Raw genomic sequence first — 15,222 nt, 5'->3', positions numbered from 1 at the left:
ATTTGTCAAATTGTCTTAAAGATGTAACAGTGATACTATTTCAATTATAGGAAACATGTGGGGGAAACGTAACAATCAAAGACGTGGCATTTAACTACCCAAACCGACCACAAGTCAAAATCCTCCAAGGTTTGAATCTAAATGTAGAAAAGGGACAAACTCTGGCTCTTGTTGGTAGCAGTGGCTGTGGAAAGAGCACGGTTGTTCAGCTGCTTGAGAGATTTTATGATCCACTCAGTGGAGAAATGGTAAGTATTTTTGTAAGAACATGTGAAAATGTTAAGAGTGTGCTTATTTGGTTTTATGTGGTTAAATATAGTGGATTTTTTTTAGTTTTATTTTAAAAATATTTTTAATGTTAAAGACAATCAGTGTCTCATCAGGGTTCTTTATTTAAATGCGATTAAATAATAGAATGGAAAAAGTCCCAGTTTCCCACATTATAATGAATTAATAAAACAAGATCTGTGTGGTAAAAAATATGCCTGATCCACAGCCCAATGATGGCTTTGAATTCAGAGCAAATTCCCTGAGGTTTTTATGTTAAGAATACTTTAAAAGTTATTAAATATACATATCCACTTCTGTATAATGTAGTAACAGAATCTGGCAGCTATGTTTTTTCCTAAAACAGTAAACATTGACAAAAATAATTTTTATCATAATTTTGACTTATCAGAAACATTGTTCAGAGTATGCCCACTTACCAAGTGAGAGATTGTGAATAGTTTTAGGTTTATTTTAAACTAAAACTACTAAGGTTTCCAAGCCTACTTATTCAGCAACTTTACATACTTTTTTTCACATAATGGTGTTGCTTATTGCCTTTTTCTCTTTGATGTGAATGTGCTCAGTGACTTTGTTTGAAAAAGAACCCACATATTTTGTGTTGGATGAGGTGAGAATAAGAAGGATTTCAGAACTTGTCTCTGCAGAGATATTCACAAAAGATAAAGCAATGCTTAAATAAGGCCTAGGTGCAATGGACAAGATTTTTTTAAGGTTGGAAATGCCCATACAGTCCAGTGTAGCAAACTGATGTGTAGAAAGAAGCAGCACAGGTGCCCCAGAAGCATTTTTAACCAAGTGCAATGTCATCACCAACGTTTGTATCCATAAATAACCAACAATAGTTTACTGAAAAGCACAGATCTCTGACATAGAAACCACAAACACAGTGGACAAATTCACAAGCTCAGCTGAGTGAAAGGAGTGTGTACTTAAAAGCACTGCCAGAAGAACAGCTGTTCACAACAGTGAGCACTATGCGGGTCTGGTAAAGAGAGTTGTGCCATTTGGTATAATGGATCCGAAATGCATAATAACTGAGTCCTCTAGCTTCATCAGTGATTTTCCTCATCAAATAGGAAACCTTAGCAGCCTGCAAATCCATTGGAATTCTAAGGAAAAGAGGTGGCAAATATCTATGTAGTTGAAAGCAATTTCTCCTTTCTAGCTGCTTCTTTTTCCCCTTTTACATCTGCAGATGTAGAAATGCTGCCACTGATTTCAGTGCATTTTGAATTGGGTTCGTTTTGATCTCTTTCGTTTGCAAAACAATTATGTTGGCTGTGAATTGGCTGTCCTAGCACAAGCTGTGGAATTAGTAGATTAATCACGTCCAGTAGCCACGCTGTGAAGTGGGCAGTTCTTCAGTTACCCAGCCGATCAAGCCACTCAGCCAGAGCCTGAGCACTGCACTGGGTGATTCTAGTGCAGATGCAACAGCTCTCTTAATGTCTTGTTATATTTGTGTCCAAGTTGATATGACTTGCGTAATTATGAAACTGATCTAGCTGGAAAAAAAATTCTTTTATCATTTATCTATTCAACAATGATAGCAACTCAGTAGCCAAACGTAGCAGAAGTGTGACAGAGTTGCCAACAAAGAAAATTGGCTGCAAATAATGTGTTAAGGAATCCAGAAGTAAATTTGTCCATTGTCAGGTATCACATCACAATTAAGTTTAAGATTGGAGGCTGGGCTTAGAAGTGTGTGAATGAATGAACCCAACTCTTTATTTTAATGGAATACTACTGCCAATCTGTTCCTTCAGTGGGAATATACATGCAAACCAGGAAAGTTTTCCCAAGGAAGAAGGAAGTTAAAGAGCTTTGCCCAGAGTTCTTTGAAGTTGCCTCAGCATATCCTGTCTTCCACTGTCTTCAAAAACCTGATTAAATCTTGAAGCAAAGAAAAAGACTGAGGTAGCAGAAGGGACTATCCTCACTTTTACATAATAGCCCTTAGAAAATTTTGGAACATAGAGGAGAAGGAGGGGAAGGGATTATGTGAGCTTTCAATATGGTATCTCTAAGGAAAGAGCTGCAATTGCACAACTTTTGTGTATGAATTTACAGTTAGGTCTCAAACACACATATAGCCATGTGACTGAAATGTAAAATGTTTGGTTTCGCAGCTGCTTGATGGCAAAAATTCAAAGACACTAAATATCCAGTGGCTGAGAGCTCAGATTGGCATCGTCTCACAAGAACCAATGCTGTTTGACTGCACTATTGCTGAAAACATCGCATATGGGGATAACAGTCGGGAGGTGCCGCATGAGGAAATTGTTCATGCAGCAATAGAAGCCAACATCCATTCCTTCATTGAATCACTGCCAGATGTAAGTTATTTGTTTTCTCTCCTTCTCAGAACTAGAGGTGACATACTATGGCAGGGAAAAATTGTGTCCATTTATAATATGATTCCCTTGGGCACAATAATTCCCTGAGGTGCAAACAGATCTGAAACTGATTTTCAAATCCTACCCTTTCTTAATTGTGTTTACAATATTTATTTTCACTCTGGGAGACTCCATTGTCAGGCAGAGAGCTGAACATTTAAGATATTAGGGAAGAAAATCCACAATTATATCTAATTGAGAGCTGGAAGTGTGGGGTGGGTTTTTTTAAGTGAGTTAAACATTTCTTTTTAAGCTTCTATTTCTCTCAAGCATATGTAAAAGACTCCCCTAGACTGACAAGTTTCCTATGCATTTCTTACAGTTATACCTAGTCAGAATTTAAATTTCTAGTATTCCTACAGGTCAAAAATTACTAAGAAAGTCTTTCATTAATATATCTGACCAACACATGAAATTGTAAGAGTGAACATCTTGGTCAGACGAAAGGTCTGCCATGCACTAAATCTTGTCCCAGGTAGTGACCAGCAAGACGTATTTACAAATAAGTATTCAAAAAGGCTAAACATTTAATCACATTTCCACTGAATTCTCATCTAACTTAACATAATTTGTGACTTGGGAACTTCCTAAGGTAGAAATCATGTTTCGTTATTTAATAGTTCTGTATGGATTTTTTTTTCCTGTTTTCAGAGAGCTATTGGCATGGAATATGCAGTTTATGGGTGGCTGGTGTCAGGGTTGATATGCTTAAATACACTTCAGAACTGATTTATATTCATAATCTGAACTTAATATATTGTTTCTAGAAATACAATACCCGTGTAGGAGACAAAGGAACTCAGCTTTCTGGTGGTCAGAAACAACGTATTGCTATTGCCCGGGCTCTTGTACGTCAGCCCCGAATTCTGCTACTGGATGAAGCTACATCTGCCTTAGATACAGAAAGTGAAAAGGTAAGTTGACTGTGAGCCAGGAGTCTGGAATCTAAATCTATGTTTGTTTGCATTATGAATATTGTTTTCACTCCCACAGATTAAAGCCCAAGGCTGGAATTATGGTGTTTTAATACAAATTGCATGCTGATAATAGACAAATATAACAGTCTTACTCCTCCTTGCCAGACTCCCCCCCGCCCCCTTTTTTTTTTTTTTGCACCTGTATGGCACATAGGCAGATTGAAGTAGCAATGAAGAAGGCATTTCTTTGCCTGGAATTCTTCAGGCTTTAATTGGAAAAGTGCTGTCAAAATTGAATCAGGTGGTATAAACTTCAGAAGCTGGGAAGACTGAGGATGCTGTCAGAGAACTTTTTTTCTGGGAAATGGCCAAAACTTGCTTTCATAATTTTTCTTGCTTTCCCTCTTGCTCTCCAGTCCTTGCTATATGTTCATGGCTAATATGCAAACTTCCTGTGAAAAAAAAAATGCTAGAAGATTTATTTCTTTTTTAAGCCCAAAGCTTGGTATAATAGGAGTAAAATCTAGCTATAGAAAATCAACGCAGATCCTACAAAAGTACTCACTATTAATGAGGCAAGTATTATAACAAATATTATAATCTGAAAAGCTCAAACTCTACGGATTAAGTTTTGATCACTTCTAGGCATACAAACATAAGGTTTGAGTGGAAAATGACATTAAATAATCCCAGGATTATCTATTTACTTAATTATGTGCCAGTTAGGTACAGAAATTTTATCTTTTATTCTGCATTAATAAACATAGGGAATAAGGAAAAGAAAGCAAAGATTCTTATTAGTATTTTTCTGTCAGTGCTAGCTTTAAGAAAAACATGATTCACAAGACTCCCTACAAAATCATGAGTACTGGTATGACAATAGTTCACCCAAGATTGCTGACCTAACTTTCACATATGATTAATTAGCCATGGCAGGGACCTCTGGAGGTCCTTAATCAAACCTCCTCTTCAAACAAGAGCCAATACTGAATTCCAAGTAAGTTGGTTTGTGCTGTGTCCAGAAGGCTCCTTGAAAATCTCCACAGAGATTCAACAAGCTCTCTTTTGTCCTTGTTCCAATGCTTAATTATCCTTGCAGTGAATATTTCTCTTATATCCAGTCAGAACATCCCCTGTTACGATTTGTGACTATCTCCTCTTGTTCTGCTGTTACACATCTCAGTAATGAGCCTGGTTCCATCTCATCTTCTTAGCTGTCATGGCATCATCTGCTATGACAGTTTTGACTCTTTGCCAACACAGGCTCATTCTAAAACAGGAAGCTAAAGCCACAGATATTCCCTTCCCCTCACTGTCATATTACAGTTTACTTCACAGATGGCAACTGAGGTGTATCTCACAATAGCTGACAGAATTGTTGACCTTTTGGTTTGTTCATTGTGCAGATTGTCCAGGAAGCGCTGGATAAAGCCAGAGAAGGTCGCACCTGCATCGTGATAGCTCACCGCCTCTCCACCATCCAAAATGCTGACAAGATTGCTGTGATCCAGAATGGCAAGGTCGTAGAGCAAGGGACCCATCAGCAGCTCCTGGCTAAAAAGGGCATCTACTATTCTCTGGTCAATGTTCAAAGTGGGTCATGCAACATGTAAATTAAAGGCAGTACTTATCTCTGAATTGTCACTGTAATTATTTCAATACTGCTGGTTTTGTCACTGTAATTATTTCAATATCAATAGTCAGTTTGATACTTTTGGTTTTCCTCCTTCCTTTTGTATGTCCAACAAGAAATACTGAGTTAATATGTACCAGTTTCTCACTATTAGTTTTCATTATTCAAAACACTCTACTATGTGACCAAAGCAGAAGCCTATTGCACTCATAAAAAAAAAACCATGCTAAGCCAAACGTAATTAATATTAGCTTTCTTTGAATTCTGTCAAAATCATGCTAACTAGGCATGTCTGGTAAACAACCTGTAAACATTTTAATGCTCAGTAAAAATAGTTTTGCTATTGTCAGAAACAAACCTCAAGCCTTATACTCACCGTGCCTGTGTAGGGCAGTCAGTCCTGGCCTATTAAGCTTGTTATCAACTGTTATGAGAACTTGCAGGTCAGCTGGAGCTTGATGCTAGATGTCTCTTGTTACAATCTGGAGTTTTAGGCTGCTATGACAGCAAAGGTCTTGAAAATATGGGTGCAGTCTGAAAACAAGAGTCCCAGAACTGTAGGTACTTCACTGATGGTCAGTTACTGATCACTGAAGAGGTGCAACCTTAAGATATGGGAAAAGACTGCTTTAAGTAAAACATGGAAAAGAAGCAGCAAATTAGAAAACCCCACAACTGATGGGCAAGGCACCTGCTGCAGCCTGGGAAAGCAGTATCTGCAAATCTCCCAAAATCCTAGGGGTCAGAGGTCAAGAGCTAAGAACTCCCTAAAGATTGCAATATTTTATAAAAGGTGAAAACTTGAATTTGGACTTGGAGGAGGTGAAAGAAGGACATTGTTTTCAGCGTTAGCTTCCTTCATGGAAGAGTTCTTGACCTCTGATCACCCTGATGACTGAGACTATCAAAGACTGTAACCATCAGTGCTCATTATGTAGCATCAGCTCTGTGGTATTGTATATTAATTGCTAATTTAGGATGACTGTTAAGGACTAACTGCTTTGAATATGTACTAATAGTGATTAATAATTATGAAGAACTAACCATTAGCAATGTATATTGTTAATGAGTATCTATGCAGTAAAGCGTTTTTTTAAGTTTAAACCTGGCCTGATTAATCAGTCTTCCACACTTCTGTCATAGCAATTTCCAGCTCCCTGAGATTTATACATATGACCTGTCACACCTACCTGTAGATATTTAGAGACACACAGCCTAACCAACAAGTAGTTAAGCTCATCAATGTACTAATAACACTCTCCAGAATGTTGATTGTTGCAGTCTCACTGTATTCCTCTTGAATCACTTACCTATTTTCTTCCGTTCCTGCCTTAGATGGAAAAGCAATTTGACTAGCAAATTTGTTGGTTTCATATTTCTGTGTGAGTTGATACAATAACGTTCTTGTTCATGAGTAAGCCTATTAGTCTGCACCATAATATAAATAAGTTATACTTGTAGTTGCAAGAATGAAATATATATTCTCTCTGAAGATTTAAGTGAGAACATATTTAGGTTGAATTTTTTACTAAATTCTGGATTTTATTATTTTATTTTTAAAACAAGGCTTTTTTTTTTTTTTATGAGACAATTTCTAGTGATTGGATTAGTAATGATTGGATTGTTTCTCCAACTTCTATCATTTCAAAGATGCTTGATTTACCAGACAAATTTAGCTCTTTCTGAAAATCAGGCAAACACTGTAAATGTTTTACCACAGAAATCTGATAATGTTTTGAAAATTTTGACCATATATTAAAAAATCTTTCAGAAATCCATGACAAATGTAGAAACTTTCCAAAACAATCTATTTTTCCATATCCTTTTCTTCCACATTTCTAAAGAAGTATTTCCTCTTTGTTGAAATTTATGCAAAAGTTTGTGTAATAATTGCTTAACACCTAACTTTTGGTTGAAAGGGGCTATAAGGACAGGTAGCACTTTCTTTTAAGGAAAATGGATCTTTATTTCCAAATCCACCATGAATGCTTAAATAACTATGCTGTTGATCATAAATGCTTTCCTTTAAGAATTTCCTTTTGGAAGACCACAGCAACCATATTACTATTATTGTGCTACCACCAGATGCCTCATCATGTAATTCTTAGTCACAAAGCCAAAAGGAGAGCCAGGGGCATGTCTAAAAATGTGTTCTTCACCATGTTCTATTCATACACTTTTACATTATACTCTTTGACCCAAAGGAAGTGTTGACCAACCTAGGACAATTCTGCTTTGAGTACCATTATTCTACCACTTCTTTCCACAGGGCATAAGAGACCATACTTCCTAGCTCTGTCTTTTCAATTAGGCCCTGAAACATTTTGATTCACCTTGATATCATAAGCTATTCATCTGAGCTCTGAGTCCTCCTTGTTGGGATGGTCAGCACTTGTCTGGGACCATAAGCACGGCGAACACTCGATGATACACATATTTTGTTATTCTGAAGCAATGAGCCTTTTTTTCCGCTGTCTTGTTCTCTTGGGAGCCTGCAGCTGTTTCAAGCAGAACTCACCTTTCTGGAGGAAGGATATCTAGCAGTGCTTTTCATACATTTCTTGTGTGTCTTGCACCATTACCTTTGGAACAAGTCTTTAGAAAGATGTCATCATCAATACCACCTTGGCAATCCGAACCACTTTCCAAGGATATGCCACTGACTGTGGGAAAAAGGAAGCACGAAGCATTTAAGTTCAACAGTCTCATAGCCTTCCTCCTGAAACAACTAATAAGAAGAGAGCTCTCAGAAGAAAAATAGGGTTTAGGTCTACAAAGCCTTTCTTACTGTAGATTCTTATCAGAGTGTTGAATACTACAGTGTCCTATTGCCCAGCATTCTCCAACATATGTATCCCTGCAAGGGCAATTTGCTGTTCCTTATGCAACGGACTCCTCACTACTAAGCCTTTCTATAATTTCCAACATAGAGCAAGGGCATAAATAAACTCCAGCATTCTCCCTCCCCTCAAAAGACTCTGAAGGAGTATTTCTCACCAATGCCAGAGACCACCTATCATCTACAAAAACTGTAAATCAATTCTGGATCTCCACTAGTCTCTTCTTCAGGCATTCCCTCAGAGTTCTTCATAAACTATCCCCACATGTCGGGAGATGTTCCGCAATCTTCCAGCATGACATTGACTCCCCACCAATCTAGCCTTCATGGAACCAGTTCTCCTTCCTTATGAGTAAATCCTTTGAACCTCTTGTCTCTTGCTTGCTGCTACACTCATATATTTTCATGTATTCATATATACATGAAAACAACCTTCCTGGTAGCATTCATTTCTGCAAGACACTAAAGATCTCCTTGAAACACCTGTTAATGGGTAATTCTTGTAGTCACACATAGTACAAACAGACACACAGTTAATCTCTTCCTTAAGATGTATTGTCTATTTGTACATGTATAACTTTTCCTCCTATTCCTCTCCCTCAAAATGCAATCTACCTTGTCGACTTGGTCATTGAAAGGAAAGAGGAGAGAAGGAGAGGAGAAACGTGGCATACTGCCTATAAATACAGGGTGAAAGCACTCAACTAACAATTACTGTGCAGAAAAAGCCACATTGTAAGTGGATCTATAGAGAGTCTAAATAACTGTTATTGTCAATTACCCAGCCTTTCTTCTAGATAAATTATCTAGAACAATGTAGTTTAGTCACACATTCGTTCTGTATTTCGAAGACAGGATGGTGTCTTCTATTATAGTTATTTTAATACAGTAAACTGAAAGCAGGAAGTAGGAGACAGGACCAGCAGCCACTTCAAATCCCTTGCTGCGAATTCCATGGGCTGTAAAGATATCAAACATAGAGAACAGGAAGGAAAAGAGCAGAACACGCAAGGGCAACTATCTTTAGCCATCCCTATTATTGTAAGGTGAGTACATTTCCTTTTGTCTTTGCTTATTCCTGCATACATTTCATTCTAGCTGTACACTCTTAACTAAGATCAGTACACTAACACTGTTGCTGTAGAGGTTTAGGACAGGACTGCATCTGACTGAAAGCAAACATTCATGTCTAAGCTCATTTCTTTAAGCAAGCCGATCTTCTGCAGGGTTAACAAAGGTCTGCCCAACAATGTCCAGGCGCAGTTCATCCCATTCTAGGGCTGCTGTCACTAGCAGGGCAGATTAACAACAAGCTCGTATCGTAGCTTTTCAGGAAAGGACATGAGCCTGATTATTGTAAATACTGACGTTATCAATACCTTAGCATAGAGAAAATGAGTCACACCTTGACTGACTGGTGTATTAAAATAAGCATCTTAGATCTCGCACTACGTAATGTTTTATAAAAGTAGATCTGCAAACACTAGCTGCAGTTCTGTATTCACCAGGGCAGAAAGATTTTTAATTGAAATGCTATAAACTGTATGAGGCTGTTCTAAAATGCCCATTTAGAGTCATTGATATTTTAGATAACTTAAAAGTAAAGACTGTATCTGCATAAGTGATGTGTATATAATGTGTCTTAATAGATTCGCCATAAGTGTCCGTGGATATAAATTATTTATTTGCTTAGTAAAGGAGACAAAAATGTTAACAATTTTTCTGAATACAGCAAACAATTGTTCTAGGTTAAAATAGCATGGTATTTATATCATCTAACAAACAGGAATCGTTTTACTTCCGTGTTACTTCTGATTTGGTTCTCAATTCACTTATGAAAATGGGGTAAGTGAGTAACTTGATTAATGTGGAATCTAAGAAAAAAATTAAGATCAGGATATGTAAGACATTAAAATGAAGCAATGTTGAGAGAGAAGGAATGCTTATCTGTCTGACACAGTAACTCCTAGTTCCCACCTACTTTTCAAATGTCCTTAATTAGGTCAGCTTCATTTACAGCAATATGTAAAAAGAGTCAGGGGAGATTTTAGAAAGAATTAAGCTACTATAGGTGTACGGTGACCAGCGGGTCAGCTTTATCTACTATCTATGTACTGCTGGGGCTCTGACAAGCAGTTTGGTTAACAGTGGCTTTACGGATTTTTCTTTCTGGGCATTCTTGGCTTTCCCCAGTATTAAGTTGTTTTTACCTTCACTTGTACATATACCACATTCTGGGTTAATCAATATGCTTGCTTGTTGTACAAACTCTTCAGTCATTCCTTGACGTGTACATATTTCATAGCGATGTAAAATAACACATCATTTCCATGTTGTTCAAGCAAACAAACAAAATTTATGCAGACATTCCAAGGGATGGGTAGAAGGCAGTGCTCTGGAATTATGACATTTTTCCATCAACAAAGTGAATTCAGCATAGAAATTCCTAATCTAAATTCTGTTTTCCCAAGATTTTCTGTTGGGTAGCTCCTACAGAAGATTTATCTCCATGTATCTGTCTATTCTTCAATGTAAAAGAAGACGAGTAATTAAATATGAGAGTTATTTACATATCTGCTGAATCAGAAACAACTCAGACATTAGTCTTCATGCATGCTAGAATTGAGAATTACAGTTCAGGATGCTGATATTTCAAGGTTCAGTCTGTTAATGGTATATTCAATGAAGCATACAACAATCTGGCTTTGCAGATGTTTATCATATCATTTCTTGCAATTTCCTGAGGAGCTCCATAAATCATCAGAAACTTAGTTGCCCACTTGGCTCTCATTTGAAGACATTTTAAATCTTTCCTTTGAAGACATGGTTATTCCTTCTAACTCCCATTCTTCCTTTATTACCCATGAGACTTTAAAGACGGAAAAAATGTATGTGCTTTCTATCAAAGAATCTTTCATTGATGCAGAGTTTCTAAAATATCCTTCAAAATTTCTCAAGAATTCCTCTGGAAAAAAATGAAAAGCTAGGAAGAATTTCTGTGTCTGAACTTTCACAAAAGTTTCCTTTGAGTTCCTGATGAGGGATGTGTATTTTCTTTATCATCATCAATGCTATTAATCAATAATTTTTCTTTCCGTCGCCATGTTTTTAATTTGCCACATGATGGCCTCATTTGTTCAGACAACAGCTAAATTACTCTGCATTTTCATTTAGAAATTTTCCTTTCTTTTTCATGTAGATCTTATTCATCTCTATACATACAGTGTTCTGTCTAATCCAAAGACCAATATTCGTAGGAGCTTTTGGTTACTGTCCAGGATCCCCACTCTCTTTTCTGCCCAAGGGAACAGTACCAATTTACAGTCCTGACAGCATTACTACCATGTCTACTGAAGTCAGAGCTCTTAAGACCTAGACTAAGGCAGCAGACAATAACTGCTCTTGCCAGCTTGTACTGTGTTAAGCAGTCCTACTGGAGGCAACCAATTGTGGTAGATAATGTTTATCTTAGCATTTAAATCAAAGACCTTTCATTTATTTCTTCCTAATTTAATCTTATTTGTCATAAAATATATTAAGATAAAGAAAAAGGTTAAATAAAAGTCTTCCCATTTATTAAAAATATTTCTGAGTATTACAAGAGCAAAGAGGTTTTCATTTAGTCTGGATAATTTCATTCCAGATCTATAGTTTGAGTGCCATTTTCCTAAGTGAATTACTTCTTTAAGAGGTATTATGTTCAACACCACTAACATTCTACATTGAATTTCAGGTGTCCTATAAATTTTAAAGAACAGATATAGAAATTTACAAAATAGGGTATTAAAATGCTACAGATATGTTAAAGTGAAACTTTTCACCTGCAAGACAACAGGCATTTTACCACTGATGTCAGTATTTTATACTAGCTGAATTTAGTAATTCCTTCTAACAGGAGATAAAGGCATTACATAATTGCTTGATTTTGCAGCTGTGGACAGGAATTTCAATGTTTGTTTCGATTCAACATACTACAGACTTTAAAAGAGATGTACAATGCACTTTCATGTCACCCAGATTAAAATACCAATCTTAAAAGAATTTAATTATATAATTGGCAAAACTGGCTGCTATGAGGGTACAAAGATGGCTTATCTCTCTAAGTTCAGGAGATGTCTGTTTCCAGGATGAGACTTCTTCACAAGAAGCAATGTCTGGTGATTATATTCACAAGTATCATAAAAGAAAACTGTTCTGCAAACATGCTCTCATCCAAAAAAATATTCCATAGCTACATAATTCAAAACTTTCAGCTCCCAGCTGTAGAGGAAATGTAAATCAGTTTAGTTGGTAAATAGTTTGATGCTTGAGACACAAAACCAGCACTGACATTTCTGAGAAGCCTCATGGAGCACTAACACAGCCTTCTCTGGCTGCTCCCGCTCAGCCAGCTTTAGGAGTTCATGTGTGTGTAGCTGCTTGTACAGTTGGGCACTGGCCATAACTACAAATCTTATGCTGTCACCTACAAACATCAGAAAAGTAGTTGCAGTCCACCTGCCCATTACCCCCCATCGGTCTCCTTCTTGTGGACAGAGTAAACCCCTCTTTTAGGAGTTTGCCTCAGGGTTCCCATATCATTTCCAAAAGCTAAGTATCAGAATATTCATGCAAATAAAAGGAACTTTTATCTCAGATTAAGTCAACAAAAGTTTTGGACTATTGTTTTTATCCACAGCTTTGTTTCTAAATACTCAAAGTATATTTCAAATGTTAAGCTTCAGAATATCCACATATCAGTAAGAAATATTACATCTGGTTCAGGGGGAATAATTTCAACATTTTCAAGTGGTTTTGCCTACTGACTTCAGTTTCAGAGATGATAAATAACTGACAAATTGGCCAATTACTTGGATTCCAGCCTATGGATTGAGGTTACATATCTTAGGCATCTGAATATAATTTTTTATCCACTTACCATCATACACGGGAAGAAATTAAATCTGTCATCTTAAAAGGTCCATATTAGGGAATTCACTTATTAAACAGATACTTGAACACTGCAATATCAATTTGTTCTCAAGTTATGTATTTCCCATGTTTACAGAGGTAGCTATGTTATACTCTTTGGTCATAGCAAATTCCTTAACTTTGCCTTATTATATCTTAATTGCATTTGACCTAGAGAACCCATTTTCTATTTCACACCTGTTCTTCAGTTATAGATATCTGAAAACCGATGTGGACTTTTGGTTCTAAGTTTCATCAAGTAGAAGGATCAAATGAGCTGATGGCCAATTCCAGACTGTCAGGTTTATTACGATTCCTTAAATTATAATAAAATACACATCTAGGATGTCCATGCCAGAGAATAGCTGACTTAAAATAATTGCCAATAACACACCAGTGCACTTCTCATCGTGAGTAGCAATGTAGTCCGTACATATTACTCTTCCCAGTTGTATTCAGTAATAGAACAAGATGCAATTGGTCCAATTCCATCTGAACATGAGAAAACAGTTTATTATTGTGAGGGTGGTAGAACACTGGAACAGGTTGCTTAGGGAGGTTGTGGAGTCTACATTTATATATTCAAAACCAGACTAGACAAGGCCCTGCACAATGCGCTCTACTTGACCCTCCTTGAGCTAGGGTTTTACTTTATGACCTTTGTTTTCATCCCCAATTTTGGCTGACAGCCTGAGCCAACGAATCAGCCTTGGGTTGTGTCTCCCCAAGAAGAGACAGGGGTGTTTTGTCATTTTACCAACAAGCCATCACTTCTAACAGTGTATAGTTTTGACAGCATGACAGCAAGCTATGCCTTTACTCAGTGAAAGCCAGGGACTGGCAAACCTTTGTGTTCAGAATTGCAGGTAGTTATTTACAGGATGGCCATAGGAAGCTGAAATGTGGATGCTCAGGTACTGCCGTGGTTGCTTCTCTCTCCTCTTCTACAGCAGCTCTCTCCTTCCCCTCTGCCACCTCCTCCTGCAACTGCATTGCTGTAAGTCCCTCAAAGGCCACCCTGAGAACTCATCATGAAAGAAAACGCTGAGTTCCTCCAAGTTCCTAAGAGCTCTCACATCACCAAACCTCATTTTGACTATTCAAACCTTTTTTTTTAAGCTTTCCACCTCTTCTCAACCAACACTATCAAACTCTCAAAAGAACACTGTTTTTCTCTAGATAAAAACACAACCATAAACCTTTGAGGTAAAATAATTCAAGAGATAAAACATAGCATAGTTTAAATAAAATGTATATGCATTATCTGTTACCTATTTTAAGAGAAGGGCTAAAGAGTCTGTGTGAGTATTTGTCATTACGGAAAGTATATGATTTTCTGCAAATGAACTCCATCTTTTGGCGATGAGATACACAAAAGGGACCACACTGACTCCCATTCAGTTAGATCATGGATCGCTGAACAGTGATAACAAAAGCACCTACCCTTGAACAGCTTATGGTGCGTTCATGGCCCAGTGTGATGGTCTGTTCCAGGAAATGGTGCTTTTTTGGCCATCCTGATAACTCATGAACCTTACGAGGAATGATTAAAGTATGAAGAAAGATAATTCCTTTGGGAGGAGTTAAGAGGAGACTTCTCAGACGCTTTCAAGAGTGATAATGATAGAACAGGCTCTTCAAAACTGTTCATCACTGAGCACTCAATTTCTGGAGGCAGAGCATGCACGTAGTCCTTCGTAGACCTAGCAGGCTTCAAGGGGGCATGTACCAGTTTTCAAAAGTAAATTGAGCAAAGTCCAGCCTCACTGCTCAGTCCTAACCAACCTAGTCCTACTGACTGTTCAATAACCTTCCAGAACAGGTGAAAACAGATTAAGAACACCCCGCCCTGGTAAGTCAGCATGTTTATTTTGTCTGAGACAGATTATCGATGTTCAGTAGTGAATATTAAAAACCAAGTAAAAATACCCACTGAAATTTCATTCTACTTTAAAATACATTTTACTGTTTATTTTGTATTCATTATGGTGAACTGCAGAAATTTGCATGCTTTGAAATGACACATTTACCAAGGATCATGCAGAGGATGCCACTGCGTGCCCTGCTTAAAATCTGGAGAAAAGCTGGTTTCCAACAGCACATCAGGATATGGGTTTTCGGATTATTGGTTTTGCATTCTCTCAGTTAAATATGACTGGTAGTTTTTCCTGAGGTACTTTGTTTCTCAAACAGATT

At 37.3% G+C, this 15,222-nt stretch overlaps 1 protein-coding gene across 3 annotated transcripts in view; it reads left to right on the top strand.

Annotated features, from left to right (window-relative positions):
* The window catches only part of LOC135986062 (ATP-dependent translocase ABCB1-like), a 39,679-nt gene extending 33,006 nt beyond the window's left edge, over positions 1-6,673 (top strand). For all 3 annotated transcript variants that reach the window (XM_065629818.1, XM_065629819.1, XM_065629817.1), the window contains 4 exons: positions 51-248; positions 2,421-2,627; positions 3,455-3,601; positions 5,011-6,673. In XM_065629818.1, the coding sequence (XP_065485890.1) occupies positions 51-248; positions 2,421-2,627; positions 3,455-3,601; positions 5,011-5,217 (759 nt within the window). In that variant the 3' untranslated portion in view covers positions 5,218-6,673. The remainder of the gene's footprint in view (positions 1-50; positions 249-2,420; positions 2,628-3,454; positions 3,602-5,010) is intronic.
* Positions 6,674-15,222: the final 8,549 nt, after the last annotated feature.

This window comes from Caloenas nicobarica, chromosome 2 (genome assembly GCF_036013445.1).
Source record: "Caloenas nicobarica isolate bCalNic1 chromosome 2, bCalNic1.hap1, whole genome shotgun sequence".
NCBI classification, from domain to species: Eukaryota; Metazoa; Chordata; class Aves; order Columbiformes; family Columbidae; genus Caloenas; species Caloenas nicobarica.
The sequence above is the reverse complement of the archived record's forward strand: the minus strand, read 5'-3'. Positions and strand labels throughout refer to the sequence as shown.